At 39.3% G+C, this 14,569-nt stretch overlaps 1 protein-coding gene across 1 annotated transcript in view; it reads left to right on the top strand.

Moving 5' to 3' along the window:
- Positions 1-14,569, top strand: part of LOC114523147 — an 18,233-nt gene extending 3,664 nt beyond the window's left edge. The window contains exons 4-24 of the mRNA XM_028544005.1: positions 350-926; positions 1,050-1,449; positions 1,523-1,612; positions 1,937-1,986; positions 2,416-2,641; positions 2,935-3,171; positions 4,003-4,382; positions 4,892-5,264; positions 5,600-5,809; positions 6,226-6,371; positions 6,740-7,022; positions 7,213-7,447; positions 7,833-8,026; positions 8,434-8,700; positions 9,251-9,616; positions 10,403-10,680; positions 11,364-11,684; positions 12,474-12,732; positions 12,979-13,088; positions 13,270-13,480; positions 13,816-14,569. Coding sequence (XP_028399806.1) covers positions 350-926; positions 1,050-1,449; positions 1,523-1,612; positions 1,937-1,986; positions 2,416-2,641; positions 2,935-3,171; positions 4,003-4,382; positions 4,892-5,264; positions 5,600-5,809; positions 6,226-6,371; positions 6,740-7,022; positions 7,213-7,447; positions 7,833-8,026; positions 8,434-8,700; positions 9,251-9,616; positions 10,403-10,680; positions 11,364-11,684; positions 12,474-12,732; positions 12,979-13,088; positions 13,270-13,480; positions 13,816-14,048 — 5,446 coding nt within the window. The 3' untranslated portion in view covers positions 14,049-14,569. The remainder of the gene's footprint in view (positions 1-349; positions 927-1,049; positions 1,450-1,522; positions 1,613-1,936; positions 1,987-2,415; positions 2,642-2,934; positions 3,172-4,002; positions 4,383-4,891; positions 5,265-5,599; positions 5,810-6,225; positions 6,372-6,739; positions 7,023-7,212; positions 7,448-7,832; positions 8,027-8,433; positions 8,701-9,250; positions 9,617-10,402; positions 10,681-11,363; positions 11,685-12,473; positions 12,733-12,978; positions 13,089-13,269; positions 13,481-13,815) is intronic.

Below are 14,569 nucleotides of genomic sequence, written 5' to 3'. Positions count from 1 at the left end.
GTCGGTTACCTCATTATCATTATTATAATTATTATAATAATCATCATCATCACATCATCATCATCATCATCATCATCATCATCATGATCATCATGATCATCATTATCATCATTATCATCATCATCATCATCATCATCATCATCATCATCATCATCATCATCATCATCATCATCGTCCATCATCATCATCATCATCATCATCATCATCATCATCATCATCATCATCATCATCATCATCATCATCATCATCATCATCATCATCATCATCATCATCATCATCATCATCATCATCATCATCATCATCATCATCATCATCATCATCAGTTAGTTGATATCATGTCACTTATTAGTGTCCTAGAAGGTGAGAACGTCACGGAAATCGCAGAAGAAGTGAGAGAGATTTTGGATATGGCTGATGTCAGCGGAAAATTGATCCCTAATCTGGAAAAGATATTTGAAAGTCATAACGTCTCCCAAATTGTCCATGCATTGGATGACCTTCTCAATCTGACCAAACTTGCTGAGCAAATTCTACCGGAGTTAAGCGATCTTTTTAAAGAAATAAAGAACGAGACAATTCCTGAAATCCGAAAATTTCTAGATATGGCCCACCTCCATAGTTTGTTGGACGAATTGGACGAGATGCTTTATGAATCTAATATCACACATGAAGTACCTGACCTTGAGCCGTTTCTCAACATCAGTATAGCTCGATCAAAGTTGACGGAGATTGAGAAAATCTTGGATCATTTTGATGTTCACGGAATCATAGACGAAATAGAGAAACTCTTGGATGTTGATCATTTGATATCGAAGGTGCCAGAATTTGATGAATTTCTGGAGGATTTGGGTCTCTCGAAGTTATTACAAGATTTCAATGAACTTATTGAAATGAGTTTCCTAAGCGGAACAGTGACTGATATTAAGGTGGGTACAAATTGTCAGGCCGAAATTGACGGGGGCGAGGCTAGACCGAAAAAATTATCGATGCGTATATGTTTCGCTGAAATAAGGAATGGATCGATCCGAAAGTAATTTCTTTTTTTTTAGGATTTCCTATTGAGTGCAAATTTAACGAACAAAATCGACGATCTGGAGAAGATTTTGAACGTGAGTTATCTTCGAGAAGTCATCGTTCCTGAAATTGAAAGAATGGTTGAAGAAAGCAACGTGGACAGCATCTACGATGAAGCGAGACAGTTTCTAAACACGACTTTCTTAATTGAAACTGTTATTCCTGAAATTGAAAAGATCTGGGACGATTTAGGCGTCGACGAGCAACTAGAGCTGTTAATAAACCTCACAAATATGACTTTCTTGCGTGAATTTATCGAGGAGTTTGATAAAGAATGGAGCATTTCTTTGAAGGGCAAACAGGTTTCCGATGGCGATTTAGCTGGTGTTGTGAACGGAGTGCTGGATGAACTATTTGCAACCGATGAACCGATTGGTAAGTTACACCGTTTTCTTCTTTTTTTGGCAGGTTATTTGATTGTTTTGTTCATTGTTTTGCGTTCTTTTAGTCGTGGAATCGACCGAAGCACCATCAAATCTTCCCACGAAACCAACAGAGGAGCCGACCTTGCCACCTGTGTGTGATGAGGATTGTGCTGGTAAGTTTGTTGTCAGCGGGGTTAGAAACGGGATGGGGGGGATTAAAGGGTGAGGGTGCGGGCAGGGGGGATGTTGGGTGGATTGGAGATTGGAAGTGGAGGGTATCTGGGGGCATACCCCATAAAGAAAATTGTAATCAGAAATATTGCTGAAATAATCGCAATATTGTTCTGCTGTTACCGAAGAGCTTCACTCTCCAAATTTGATAAATTCTCTTGACCACAACTTAACGTGGGTCAGCCTCCAACCCACCCAACAAAGCGAAACTACCTACGCCCCAGTTGTCGTTGGTTTTCCTCCATATTTACTTCTTCTCCAACCAGATGTACCATGCGGTACTGCAATCATGAACAACTGTGATGAATGTGTATTGGTAAGTCTTTCTAAAGTTATGCCATAGTTATGCTATGCGAATACTTCAACATTTCACGTGTAAACTTTGTACTTTCGCTAATTCTAGTATGTTCAATCCAGCTGTGGTTATTTATTGCATTTTCACGTATAGATTAAAAAGTAATCGTAATTCAAAATCAACAATTGTACCGCAGTATGAGCTGAAAACCGCTAATGGCCGGAATAAATGAGCAATCAAGCCTTGACCTAAGTTTGACCGACACTAGATTTAGAAAGAATATCGTTCATTAGCGAAGTATATTTTGTGTAAATTTTTGTGGCAAATGTTGCAATAAAGTGAAAGGCTGAGGAAAAAGAGTATAATCAATCTATTTGACATCATCGATAATAAGATGATCCAGTAATAGTGGTCTAGTCCATAATTATCTGCTGTTGTATCTATTTCAAGGGAACTACAGGGAAAGATATAAATTATGGTACGGATTGTAACAATGTTTGTGGAGGCAAGGCTCGTAACGACAGCTGTGGATACTGCAGTAAACCAACTAGAGATGGCTCTTCAGCGTTTGCTGACTGTAACGGCGATTGCTCTGGATCGGCAGTCCTTGATTCGTGTGGAAACTGCACTGGTGGAAATACTGGGAAGAAGGTGGACTTTTTCATGGACGTTTGTGGTAAACATCTTATTTGTTTCCTGTTGTTTGAAGTTGTTTGTTTACTTGCCTCTTATAGTTTGTCCTTCCTTCTTTCGGGAGGATTCCTTCTTCCTGGAGGATTCCTTTCTCCGGGAGCATTCCCTCGGCTATGATCTGGTAGTAGATAGGATTTACGTTTGCCGCTATCAAATTTCAAATATTCAACGTGGTCCTCCATATCACACTAAACCTACCTCTCCTCACGCTAAACCCACACTTTTTATTTCTAATTACTCTGGTCACCGTTTTTTTCGATCTTACTCTTGATACAGGTATCTGTGGAGGTGATGGTAAGTCATGCTTGGGATGTGACGGCATTGCCAACAGTGGCAAGGTCAATGATTCGTGCAACGTCTGTGGAGGTGATGGCTCCACGTGTACTACCATATCTGCCGTCGAACCTTCGCTGTTACCGACTTCCTCATCCTCTGGTCGTGTGGTCACGATTCTTGGAGCTAGTCTTGATGGAGACTCTATAAAGTGTGTCTTTGATGGGAAAGAAAGCACAGGTTGGTAGCTTGACTATGAGTATATATCAGACTATGATCCCAACCCTTCTCTATACCTGTGATCCAGTAAAGATTAGAAGTGCACAACCTGTATTTACACTGGCTTTACTCGTTCTCAAGAAATCGAACTGTTGCACCTTGTCCAGTCTTAGGGACTGTTCGTATGAGTCCGGTTTCCCGAGATTTAACAAAGCATTTTTTTTTTTATTTTATTTTTTTTTTTTTTAAAAACCTTTATTTTGATAGGGTAGTCTCATCAGACCACAACTGGTCTGTTATCAACGAGAGCCCTATATAAACTACAATACTTTCTCTAATGTTAAAAACTACGCTACATGCAACTATTAACTATGATATAATGGACTTTGAAGTATTGAAATGAGTAAACAACATGATTGTGGTAGTCGTGTTATCATCCTAGCAATAGTATGTGATTGTTTTGTTTCAAAAAGACGTTTTTCAATACCTTAAAGTACATTTTACACTTCGTTTGATCTCAGACATCTGGGCTCATGTGAACAGCTCATGTGATTGCCGACAGTAAAATAAATATCTCTAATATATTGCCGGAACGCGTTTGAAGGTTTTAAACCTGATTCTCACTTGTTCTAGAAGTCGGTGATTCATTCATATTGTTAAGAAAACACATTGTCTGTGGAATCAAAACACATTGGTTCCCCGGTCGATTCTTTAAGCTCATCAATTGTGATACGATACAAAGATGGCTATTTTATCATTGTTTTTAAAATCCTGTTGTATATTTCGTTTTATGCCCTTCTCGTTCATAAGCAAATGATTCAGTTTTGGTTAGAATCTTCTTTTCTTTTGTAGGAACAAAAGTAGACAAAACTCACTGTAAATGTACCATTCCGGAAGTAGATGGCGCCGGGGAGAAAGTACTCACAGTTAAAGTAGTCAAAGGCGCCCAGGATATTCCCACCAAGGACTTAAAGATTCAATTTTACGATGCAACAGCCACGAAAATCTCCACAGTTTCGCCATCGGAACTGTTCGTAGAAGAAGAAGCTATTCTTACGTTCGCTGGAAATAATCTGGTGCAGAGCAGCAGTGCCGTATGTTTCATTAAAGCTAATGGAAAGGAAGTGAAGATAAAAGCCGGATTTAAAGGAAATGCTTATAGCTGTAAGCTGCCCGTTACTAAAAAGTCCTTCAGTATTACAGCAGCGTTATCTTTAAACGGAGTTCACAAGGTTAGTGAAATTGAAATAAACTGAGCTATTCATAGGAGAGGATGATAATAATATTAGGGGCGTCATGCTTCGTTTTATTTCGGGTAACCGGGGTTCCTTAACGAAAGAAAAACAGAAGTCTTTAGACCTTGTGGTATTTAAGAGCATTTTTCAGGACAAGTCAATTCAATGAAGTAAACAATACAGTGTTGAACTTTTGTCAATTCTGCATGATCAGGGCCCTATCGTGAATGATGCAAAGGTTAATAGGGTGTAAAATTTTCGTGAATGGGCCCTTGTCCACCATGTTGTTTTGACCCATACTAGAGAGGGTTCCCAAAATCTATCCTTGAAACGTATTAACTGCATTTTCACTGAGCAATTATCTAAACCAGATTTATTATCAAATTGCAATGCAACCATTAAATTAAAAGGCTATCATTTGTCCTCCATTCCCCTGCTGATAGTAAAAGCGAGAAATATCCTTGATTCTACATGAAAATATGGGAAATATTTTATTTTGATTACAGCTACAATCAGACGCGAATTTGACCCTGATTGTTTACGCGCCGGCACCAGTTGTGGTGAAATCAACTTTCACGGCCACAGGAGCCCTGTTTGGCATCGCCTTCAACAAACCAATAAACACCCAGCCTCTCCAAGCATGCGCAGATATATTTTCCACTGGTCTGAGGTCACTAGGCACCCGACCAAAATGTAAATGGGCGGACTCTCGTCTCCTGGTTATTTCTCCTGGTGTTGATGCTACAATCGTACCAACGGATTCACTGACCTTCAAAACTGGTTCTGTAAAGCGTATTGGAATGTACGCTAAAGCGATCACTGGTTCTGTCGTGATTTCAGCGCCTTCGAATCCTGTTAGACCTTTGCCAATAATCTTGGGTTAGTAATTAGTCAATTAGCCACTTCATTCAGCAGATAGTCAATTAATGAATGACTTAATTAGCTAGTAATCAGATAATTTAGTTAGCTTATAATTTGTTAGTCCATGGGTTAGTAAGCTGCCCATTAAGTTGTCGCACGATTCTCGATTTTTAAAAATCTGTCGCACGATTCTCTAAGAAATAATTATTTGTAGTCATTGAAAAGAGGATTTTTTTCGAATGATGGATTATTTTAAACGCCACTAACTATGGAGTAGACAACATGCGATGAGTTACTATATTCATTCATTTTCTTTGTATCATTTGAAATACATCTTAAAACATTTCACTTAGGTCCTGAGCAGATCTCGTCCTGTGGTCATCTGAAACTAAGTGGCAAACAATCTTCTGGTGGAGGTGGAAGGGATCTTCGCTATCAATGGAGTCTGGTCAGTCCGAGTGATGCTGGAATTACAACTGTACTTAACAATGCTGTGAACAAATCGAGTGTGCTCCTGAATGGAACTCTGATGACATCTGGCACAACATATAAATTCAAACTAAGTGAGTTTCGACTTAATTCGTTGTTGATATTTAAAAGGAAGGTCCATTGTGGGTGGTATTTTGCAATACTCCAACACAATTTTTTCACCAAACGGTGACCATATTTTATAGCACTCTAAAATAGATCAAGGGGCTATTTACATATGGTCCTGCTCAGCTGAGATAACTTTGAGGTATTGAAATATACCATGAGCATGGAGGTCGTTTGGTTTCCTAAAGACTTATTTTAATGCATCAAAATCATCCCACACTTCGTTGAATCTCGGGTAACAGGACTCATGCAGTAAACAGCCTGTAATGTCAATTATATCTTAGACGTGGCTCCGGTCAGTTGGTTGAATGTATATAATAATTACACCAACCTTCAGTTACTGTGGTTTGCGCATTATCGTATCAACCATTACCTTTCTTTTCAGCGGTTACCAACTTTTTGAATTCAACTGGCGTGAGCACTACGATAGAAGTCACAAAAGCCCGTGACCCACTCCCAGAGGTTACTGTCCATAGGCCCCAAGGAAAGATTTTCGGAATGAATTTATTTTACATCGCTGCAAAGGCGAAGGTATGTTAGAGAGTTTGGTGTTATTGCATAATCTGGTGGTCCAGTGTAGGTAGTGTTCTACAATAATCTATCGTAGTTTGTGTCTGAACTACCTGAGAAAGATATCTTAAACGTGGTGGTCTAGTGTAGGTAGTATTCTACAATAATCTGTCGTGGTTTGTGTCTGAACTACCTGAGAAAGATATCTTAAACGTGGTGGTCCAGTGTAGGTAGTATTCTACAATAATCTGTCGTGGTTTGTGTCTGAACTACCTGAGAAAGATATCTCAAACGTGTTGGTCCAGTGTAGGTAGTATTCTACAATACGATCTCGTAATTTGTGTCTGAACTACCTGGATCTACACTCATGCCATGTACTTCAATCCTAGGCCGCCTCTTGCTCGTCTAGCACAGCTCTGACCTTCTCTTGGACGGTAAAATGTACCGAAGGCGACAGTCGTGATGCGGCAAAAGTCCGAGCGGAAGCAAGTGACGGGTATAAGAAAACCTCGAGAAAGTTCGCGTTGAAAATAACTCCAGGGACGTTGCTTGCAGGAAGAACGTATGAATTCACTGTTGTCGTGGCGCTAAAAGAGAGTCCCTCGATCAAGACGACTGTCAAGACTTCAATCAAGGTCGAATGGAGTGCATTACAGCCAGCTATTGTTGGAGGTAAGGTGTAGGAACCTAGGGAATAATGCCGAAACACGGGGGACACCGACCCCTCGCAGCGTCAGAAGGGTTGAGAATAATAGTTCTCGGTGAAAGGAAATTTTCCACCAATTGAAGATATGCAGAACCACTTTTCTATGCCCTGGGAAGCCTAAAACAAACTTTAACCTGTGTTTTCTTTCAAATTCAGGTGACAGGACGGTCGGTCGTGGCAGCGGTAAACTTCTTTTAGATGCGAAATCTTCGACACAAGATCCTGACAATGCCGATGGCAATCTTTTCTGCTCCTGGACATGCTTCGATAAATCTATCGATCAGCCATGTTATTCTGCCGTGAAAAGACAACAAAAGATTGACTTTCCTAACGATTGCATCATTGAAATCGACAGTGAACACTTTCAGGCAGACAAGAAATACAAAATCACGTAAGCGCTGCTTCTTTCAAGGATGAAGATTTGGTTTTTTCCTGTAGTAGCACTGGATCAATAAGAGATGAGCCTTACTGGAACTCTAGGAAGAATAGTTTAGAATTGATAGAGCTATCCAGTATAAACATATTTAGTTTAGTTTAGGTTTCCTCCTGTAGTAACACTGGATAAATAAGAGATGATCCTTACTGGACCTCTAGGAAGTACAGTTTAGAATTGATAGAGCTATCCAGTATAAATAAAGTTAGTTTAGTTTAGGTTTCCTCCTGTAGTAACACTGGGTCAATAAGAGATGATCCTTACTGGACCTCTAGGAAGTACAGTTTAGAACTGGTAGAGCTAAAGTTAGCTGAGTTGTTCAACGTTGTTCACTGAACTTCAGGTCCCAAGTCAGCAAAGGATCCCGATCGGCCAAATCAAGCATTGTGTTGTCTGTCGTCGCTGGAAAACCGCCGGCGGTAAAGATTCTCGCATCCAAACTTCGTGTCGTGGCAAGTGCTCGGGTCAAGCTGCGAGCGACTTACAAGACCTCTACGAAACCTGTTAAAGTGGAGTGGTTCTGTGAAGAAGATGACGGTGAGTGAATTTGAGAGTTAAATTTACATTTCAAAGAGTATCTTACCACGAGTAAAACTGCCAAGTGTCGATTCAAGATGTCGTAAAATGTAGAAATATCTTCCTTGAATGTACATGAATTTTGTATATATTTGTATCACGCTCAGAAAAAGTAATTGATTTTGACCTAAACATACTTTAATAACACAAATATTTGGATGATTTTTCGACTTTGCATTGGCTATTTTTTTCAAATTCTACATGATCTGTGAAGAGCTGCAATCGCGTTTATTAACCATGGTGACATTTCTTCTGAGGTGTTTGTAGAAAAGCTTTTTGATTAGTTTGACTTCCCCGACCGTTGGAAGGCACGTCTCTGGCGCAAAAATGCTTCAACAACTAAACAATCCTAACTCTATCGTTTGCAGAATATCGCTATATCGACCTTTCCGACTCATCACTATTCGTGGGCTCGTTCGAAGAATACAAAGCCGGTGGCAAATCAGTCTCCACGAAAGTTTTGAAAGCGAACGTTTTATCTCCGGGCGGTTCGTATAAGTTCACGCTGAGAGTGAACGACGGTAGTAATAATGGCAGTTCTTCAATGATTGTCACTGTTCGAAATGGCCCAACTTCCGGGAGCTTTGAAGTCAGCTCAACAACTTTGACGCAACTTGGAGAGGTCACATTGAAAGGTATGTGGGAGTCTAATATCTTTTATGCATGGAAGGTCCTCTTTGAGAAAAGCTCAGAACTGCTAAATGGAGTTTAACTAGTTTCCTTCTTGATAAGAGGTGATCATTGATTGGACACTGAACCTCTTGAAAGAACTAGTTCTAGTAAAGTTAGTTTATTTCTCGGCTTCACCTCATGAAATATCGAGAAATAGTGAGTTTAGTTTTTTTCTCGAGTCATACCTCGGGAAATAGTGAGTTTTGTTTTTCCTCGAGTCTCAATGTTTCCCTCGACTTCGTCTCGAAAACATTCACACTCTTGGGAAAACAAAACTCACTATTTCCCTCGGAAGCATACATTAAGTGTATATTGTATCTCTAGGAATAAATGTTCAGAACACTAGTACTGAGATACAAGCTAAATTAGTTGACCACTGTAGTGAAAGTTAGACTATGACTACAAGTGAGTTCTTCTAGTTGACCACCGAAAATACGTTTGCAATAAAGGTCACAGACAACATAGCATTTTATTAACCTGTATTTATACGTATTCATTCAATATTTATTCCAGCAAACCGTTGGGTAACAGATGACGATGCTTACCCATTAAAATACGAGTTTGGCGTCGTTACCAAAACCGGCGAGTTGAAACCCTGGAAGACACAGACTGAAAGCGAATGTAAAGTCTTAGTACCTCCGGCAAGCGAACAAAACCTGAACATTACGCTTTATTTGAGGGTCATAGATGCCTTTGGGTCGATGCAAATGATGGAGCAACCCGTTAGGGTGATCGAACCACCGACTTTGGATGAAAGTAAGATAGAAAATTTGATGGAGAATGGCTTGAAGGAAGCTAAGGACAGTGGAGACTTTTCCTCTGTTGTGCCAAACATGAAAAGCATCCTAAAAGCAATGAAAAAGAACACTAAAGTGTCAGGTAAAGCGACAGATCTGTTTTGTGCCGTAACCTAAAATTAGTTTAGTTTAGGTTTCCTCTTGTAGTAACACTGGATCAATAAGAGATGATCCTTACTGGATCTCTAGGAAGAACAGTTTAGAACTGATAGAGCTATCCAGTATAAATAAAGTTAGTTTAGTTTAGGTTTCCTCCTGTAGTAACACTGGATCAATAAGAGATGATCCTTACTGGACCTCTAGGAAGAACAGTTTAGAACTGATAGAGCTATCCAGTGTAAATAAAGTTAGTTTAGTTTAGGTTTCCTCCTGTAGTAACACTGGATCAATAAGAGATGATCCTTACTGGATCTCTAGGAAGAACAGTTTAGAACTGATATAGTTATCCAGTATAAATAAAGTTAGTTTAGTTTAGGTTTTCTTCTGTAGTAACACTGGATCAATAAGAGATGATCCTTACTGGACGTCTAGGAAGAACAGTTTAGAACTGATAGAGCTATCCAGTATAAATAAAGTTAGTTTCGTTTAGGTTTCCTCCTGTAGTAACACTGGATCAATAAGAGATGATCCTTACTGGAGCTCTAGGAAGAACAGTTTAGAACTGATAGAGCTATCCAGTATAAATAAAGTTAGTTTCGTTTAGGTTTCCTCCTGTAGTAACACTGGATCAATAAGAGATTACCTTACCGGACCTTTAGGAAGAACAGTTTAGTTGATAGTTCAGGTCTCCTCCTGTAGTCAAGTATCATAAGATACGATCCCTACTGCATGGGTCACCACACTGAAGCTTCCTGTTTTACATTCACAGCATTATTGAAAAAGAATGTAGTGAACAGTACAGTCACCTCGCTATTACTCGCAGTAAAATCGACGTCCCTCGATCAAGAAAAAGCAAAGCCGATATTCGATACGTTCTTAGAACTTGAGCCTACGCTCGTTGACACACCGGACAGTGTTTTGGACCAATTCGATGAAGTTGTTGAGGCCTCAAAAGATGGTTTAGATAAAAAAACTATAAAGGATACCTTGGTATGGCTTGGTGGCATCGCAGCAAAAGCTAATAAAAAAGACCCAACTTTGTCGAAGGTAAAATAGCATTTTATTTCTAATATATTATATTTTCTTTTCACCATTATCTCCACCTGTGTTTCCATATCATCTCAGATTTCCAGCCATCATGCCTTTTTCTCATAATGTTCCCTTCATCCCATAATGTTTATCGCCTGTATTCTAAAAGCTCATTTACGCTCAGTCTTATTGAGTGTGAAAATTGGATAGAAGTTTTATTATTACTGATCAGCGAGAACCTCCTTTCTTGAAAAATGGAGAGATTTAAGGTAAAACACGGGAAATCAAGCTCATATTCGAGTAGGAATAACGTCATGGAAACGTCACGACGTGAGTTTCATCCCCCAATCAATGAGTTTGAGCGTTAGTGGTCTTTTAGAACACAGGCGTATGAAATGCTCTTCCAACTGTTTGTTCATATCATCTCAACTCTTCCAATTTCATCTTTCATCTTTGCCGTGTCTACCATAGCACATGTATTTTCATCAGATCTCTTCATTCAATGATATCTTCCACAAGCACTCCTACCCAGTTCACTGCTCCTCCCTTCTCCGCGCATGTCTAAGCCATTTTAAGCCCACCACTTCCACTGTCATCATCAATGCAAAAGATACACCCTCATAACGTCTTTCCCTTTGACATTTCACTTCCGTATAATGCAGCGGCGAACTTTGAAATTTGTCCTTATTTTGCAATTACAGAATATTGTTAACAGTTATGAATCTTTGGCTGACGGCCTGCTGAATGACGTGGAATTAGGTCAGACGGAGGTGGTCACTTCAGAAGCCAATCCTAACGTAGAGATTAAAGTGTCCAACTCCCTTCTGAACGACGTAATGGTGGCTGACGACAGCAGTGATGCCACGAAGTTGGACTTTGGCTCTGAGATGGCGGAAAAGTGCCAAGAACGAGAATGCTCCCCGGGGAAAATATGCATAGGGTGCCCAATGAAAATTATCACATACAAGGAGGATTACTTCGATGATCAGTCCGCCGATAAACCTGATATTGTTCCCGAAAAGGTAAAAAGATTGTAAGCTAGTGTATTCAAGTTAGGAACATCTCTCATTGACGCAGTCGAGAAAACTACACTAAACGAACCCTATTTTATACTGAACAGTCTATCACGAGTTCTAAACTGTTCTTCCTAGAGGTCCAGTAAGGATCATCTCTTATTGATCCAGTGTTACTACAGGAGGAAACCTAAACTAACTTTATTTATACTGGATAGCTCTATCAGTTCTAAACTGTTCTTCCTAGAGGTCCAATAAGGATCTTCTCTTATTGATCCAGTGTTACTACAGGAGGAAACCTAAACTAAACTAACTTTATTTATACTGGATAGCTCTATCGGTTCTAAATTGTTCTTCCTAGAGGTCCAGTAAGGATCTTCTCTTATTGATCCAGTGTTACTACAGGAGGAAACCTAAACTAAACTAACTTTATTTATACTGGATAGCTCTATCAGTTCTAAACTGTTCTTCCTAGAGGTCCAGTAAGGATCTTCTCTTATTGATCCAGTGTTACTACAGGAGGAAACCTAAACTAAACTAACTTTATTTATACTGGATAGCTCTATCAGTTCTAAACTGTTCTTCCTAGAGGTTCAGTTATTGCAGGAGGAAACCTAAACTAAACTAACTTTATTTATACTGGATAGCTCTATCAGTTCTAAACTCTTCTTCCTAGAGGTCCAGCAAGGATCATCTCTTATTGATCCAGTGTTACTACAAGAGGAAACCTAAACTGAACAAGCAGCTCCTCCGAAATATCAAAGTGTTGTTACAATATCTCTAATTGGTTATTTTTAGATCATCAGTGTCTCGATGAACAATCCAGAGACTGGGGACGAACAAAAGATCACTGGTCTCAAAGATCCATTTAAGCTAAAATTCAAAACTGGAAACTTGGAACAAGGAAAAACAAGGAAATGCTTCTATTATGACGAAGATAGTAAGAAATGGTCACAAGATGGCATCACATCTCGTATTATTAATGGAGAGCAGGAGTGTTCTAGCACCCATTTGACGTCATTCTCACCTGGTGACGTCAAAGACAATAGCACGTCAGGTAAGTCGAGTCGAGTAACCTCCTGGAAAAAGAAAATGAGAATCCGATGATAGGCATTGATCGACAAGAGCTTAGATGAGCTTACGAGAAGTGGTAAGAATTGATAAGAGTTGATGACAGTTGATAAAGGTTGTAATGAGAAGTGTAAGAGTTGATCCACGAGAGCTGATGAAGGTTGAGGGGAATTAAGACCCCCATGAACAAATCTGGTTTACTGATGCCTCATCATTCTTTGTTTTCTTTTAGAAAAGACATATGAAGTGTCTTTCGTTCTATCCAATACAACATGGGGCGAGAAATACAACAATGCAAGCGATGCAGCAACAAAAGCATTGAAAGACAGTATAATAACTGAGGTAAGTTGATTTGGATGCATTCTTGAGAAAAACCTTCAGCATAGACTTTATCGGGTTTGAGAGGGGGTGGGTCACGCCCCCACCCTTCCTCCCTACAACACCCCCCACCCCCCACCACGTTCTCTTCTGTAACGGAGGCTTCAGATATGGCATTTTCTAAATGAAATGACTTTCACTTTAGATCATGGAGGTCTACAAGAATGACTCAACATTGAAAAGTGTTTCATTCGAAAGTTTCCAGGACTCGAACGGAAAAGTGAAAGTTATTCTCGAGATGGTTTTCTCTGACTCAAACGAAAATCCTTCAGCGGTATTGAAGAGTAGCATCGCAGATGGAAAGTTGGGACAGATTGCAGTTGATCCAAATAGCCTGAAATTCACAGAGCAAAAAGGTATACGAGTATATACCCTTTTAAAACGGCTTTATCTATGGAAAAATAATAAAAATCCTTACTAAAATTACCCTTGTAAAATCAAATAAGTTTATGCCCCAAGTTTTCGTGGCTATAGTTCCGTTACTCTTGTGAACAGTTAAAAAGTTTCCAATCTTATCAAACTTATCTTTTACCAAATCTTTTACGGAGTAGTTTCAGATTAGGCCTAAACGCGTTTTAATCTGCATTATCTGCTTTTGAACAAGAGTTTATTTTGGCAAGTTAAACTTAGCAAGGATAACTTCGAATAGCTGTAACAGCTCTAAACATTTTTTGTAATCTATTATTTTCAGCTGAAACGAAAGAAGATAGCGACGACATCGCATTAATCATTGGTCTTGTAGTTGGAATTTCTTTTGCAGTTATTGCGATCATATTACTGATAGCATTTCTCGTGTACCGCAGCAAAAAGAAGAAAACGAAGGTGGAATCGTGGACATCTTCACAGCCGTATCATAAAAGTAATGGAGCTGAAGGACTTGACAACAACGCCGTTGCCAGTGATCACGAGATGACCCCCGTATAAACCTGGACCGGCTACGGCCTTCTTTTTACCTCCGCTCAATTCTAACTGCACTGCAATACATTTATCGCAAGCCAGTCGACAAAAATAGTGTTATAGCGTGTATTCTTAATCCTAGTATTCGGTTCTAGTCTTTTGTATAAGTGAGTCTCTCTAAACCCAACAATCACATTTACGACAGTCTCGATCCATTCCCCTACGCTCATCTCCACTCAAATCCTCAATAATGTAAATACATGCAGAAACTGATACAACTTATCTCAAAGATTTCCGCTAGTTCAAAACTGGTCTAATATTCTTCAATTGACCTATTTATACTTGCATGCATATTTATTTATTTAAATATCAATTAAACTTATAATATATTTAAGTATAAACTAAACTATAAAGCAATAATCGTGCATCGTATTTAGTATATAGCTGTCACATATATACACATCTTTTAAGTCGCTTACTTTAGCGCGGACAATTTGCATGTATAACCTAGACTCACTTTAATTTACTTTGCAATAAAAGTGTGTTCT

The sequence above is a fragment of the Dendronephthya gigantea genome, unplaced genomic scaffold (assembly GCF_004324835.1).
Source record: "Dendronephthya gigantea isolate DGI-Jeju-01 unplaced genomic scaffold, DenGig_1.0 000026F, whole genome shotgun sequence".
Classification (NCBI taxonomy): Eukaryota; Metazoa; Cnidaria; class Anthozoa; order Malacalcyonacea; family Nephtheidae; genus Dendronephthya; species Dendronephthya gigantea.
Note: the sequence above shows the minus strand (reverse complement) of the source record. Positions and strands in the feature narration are given on the sequence as shown.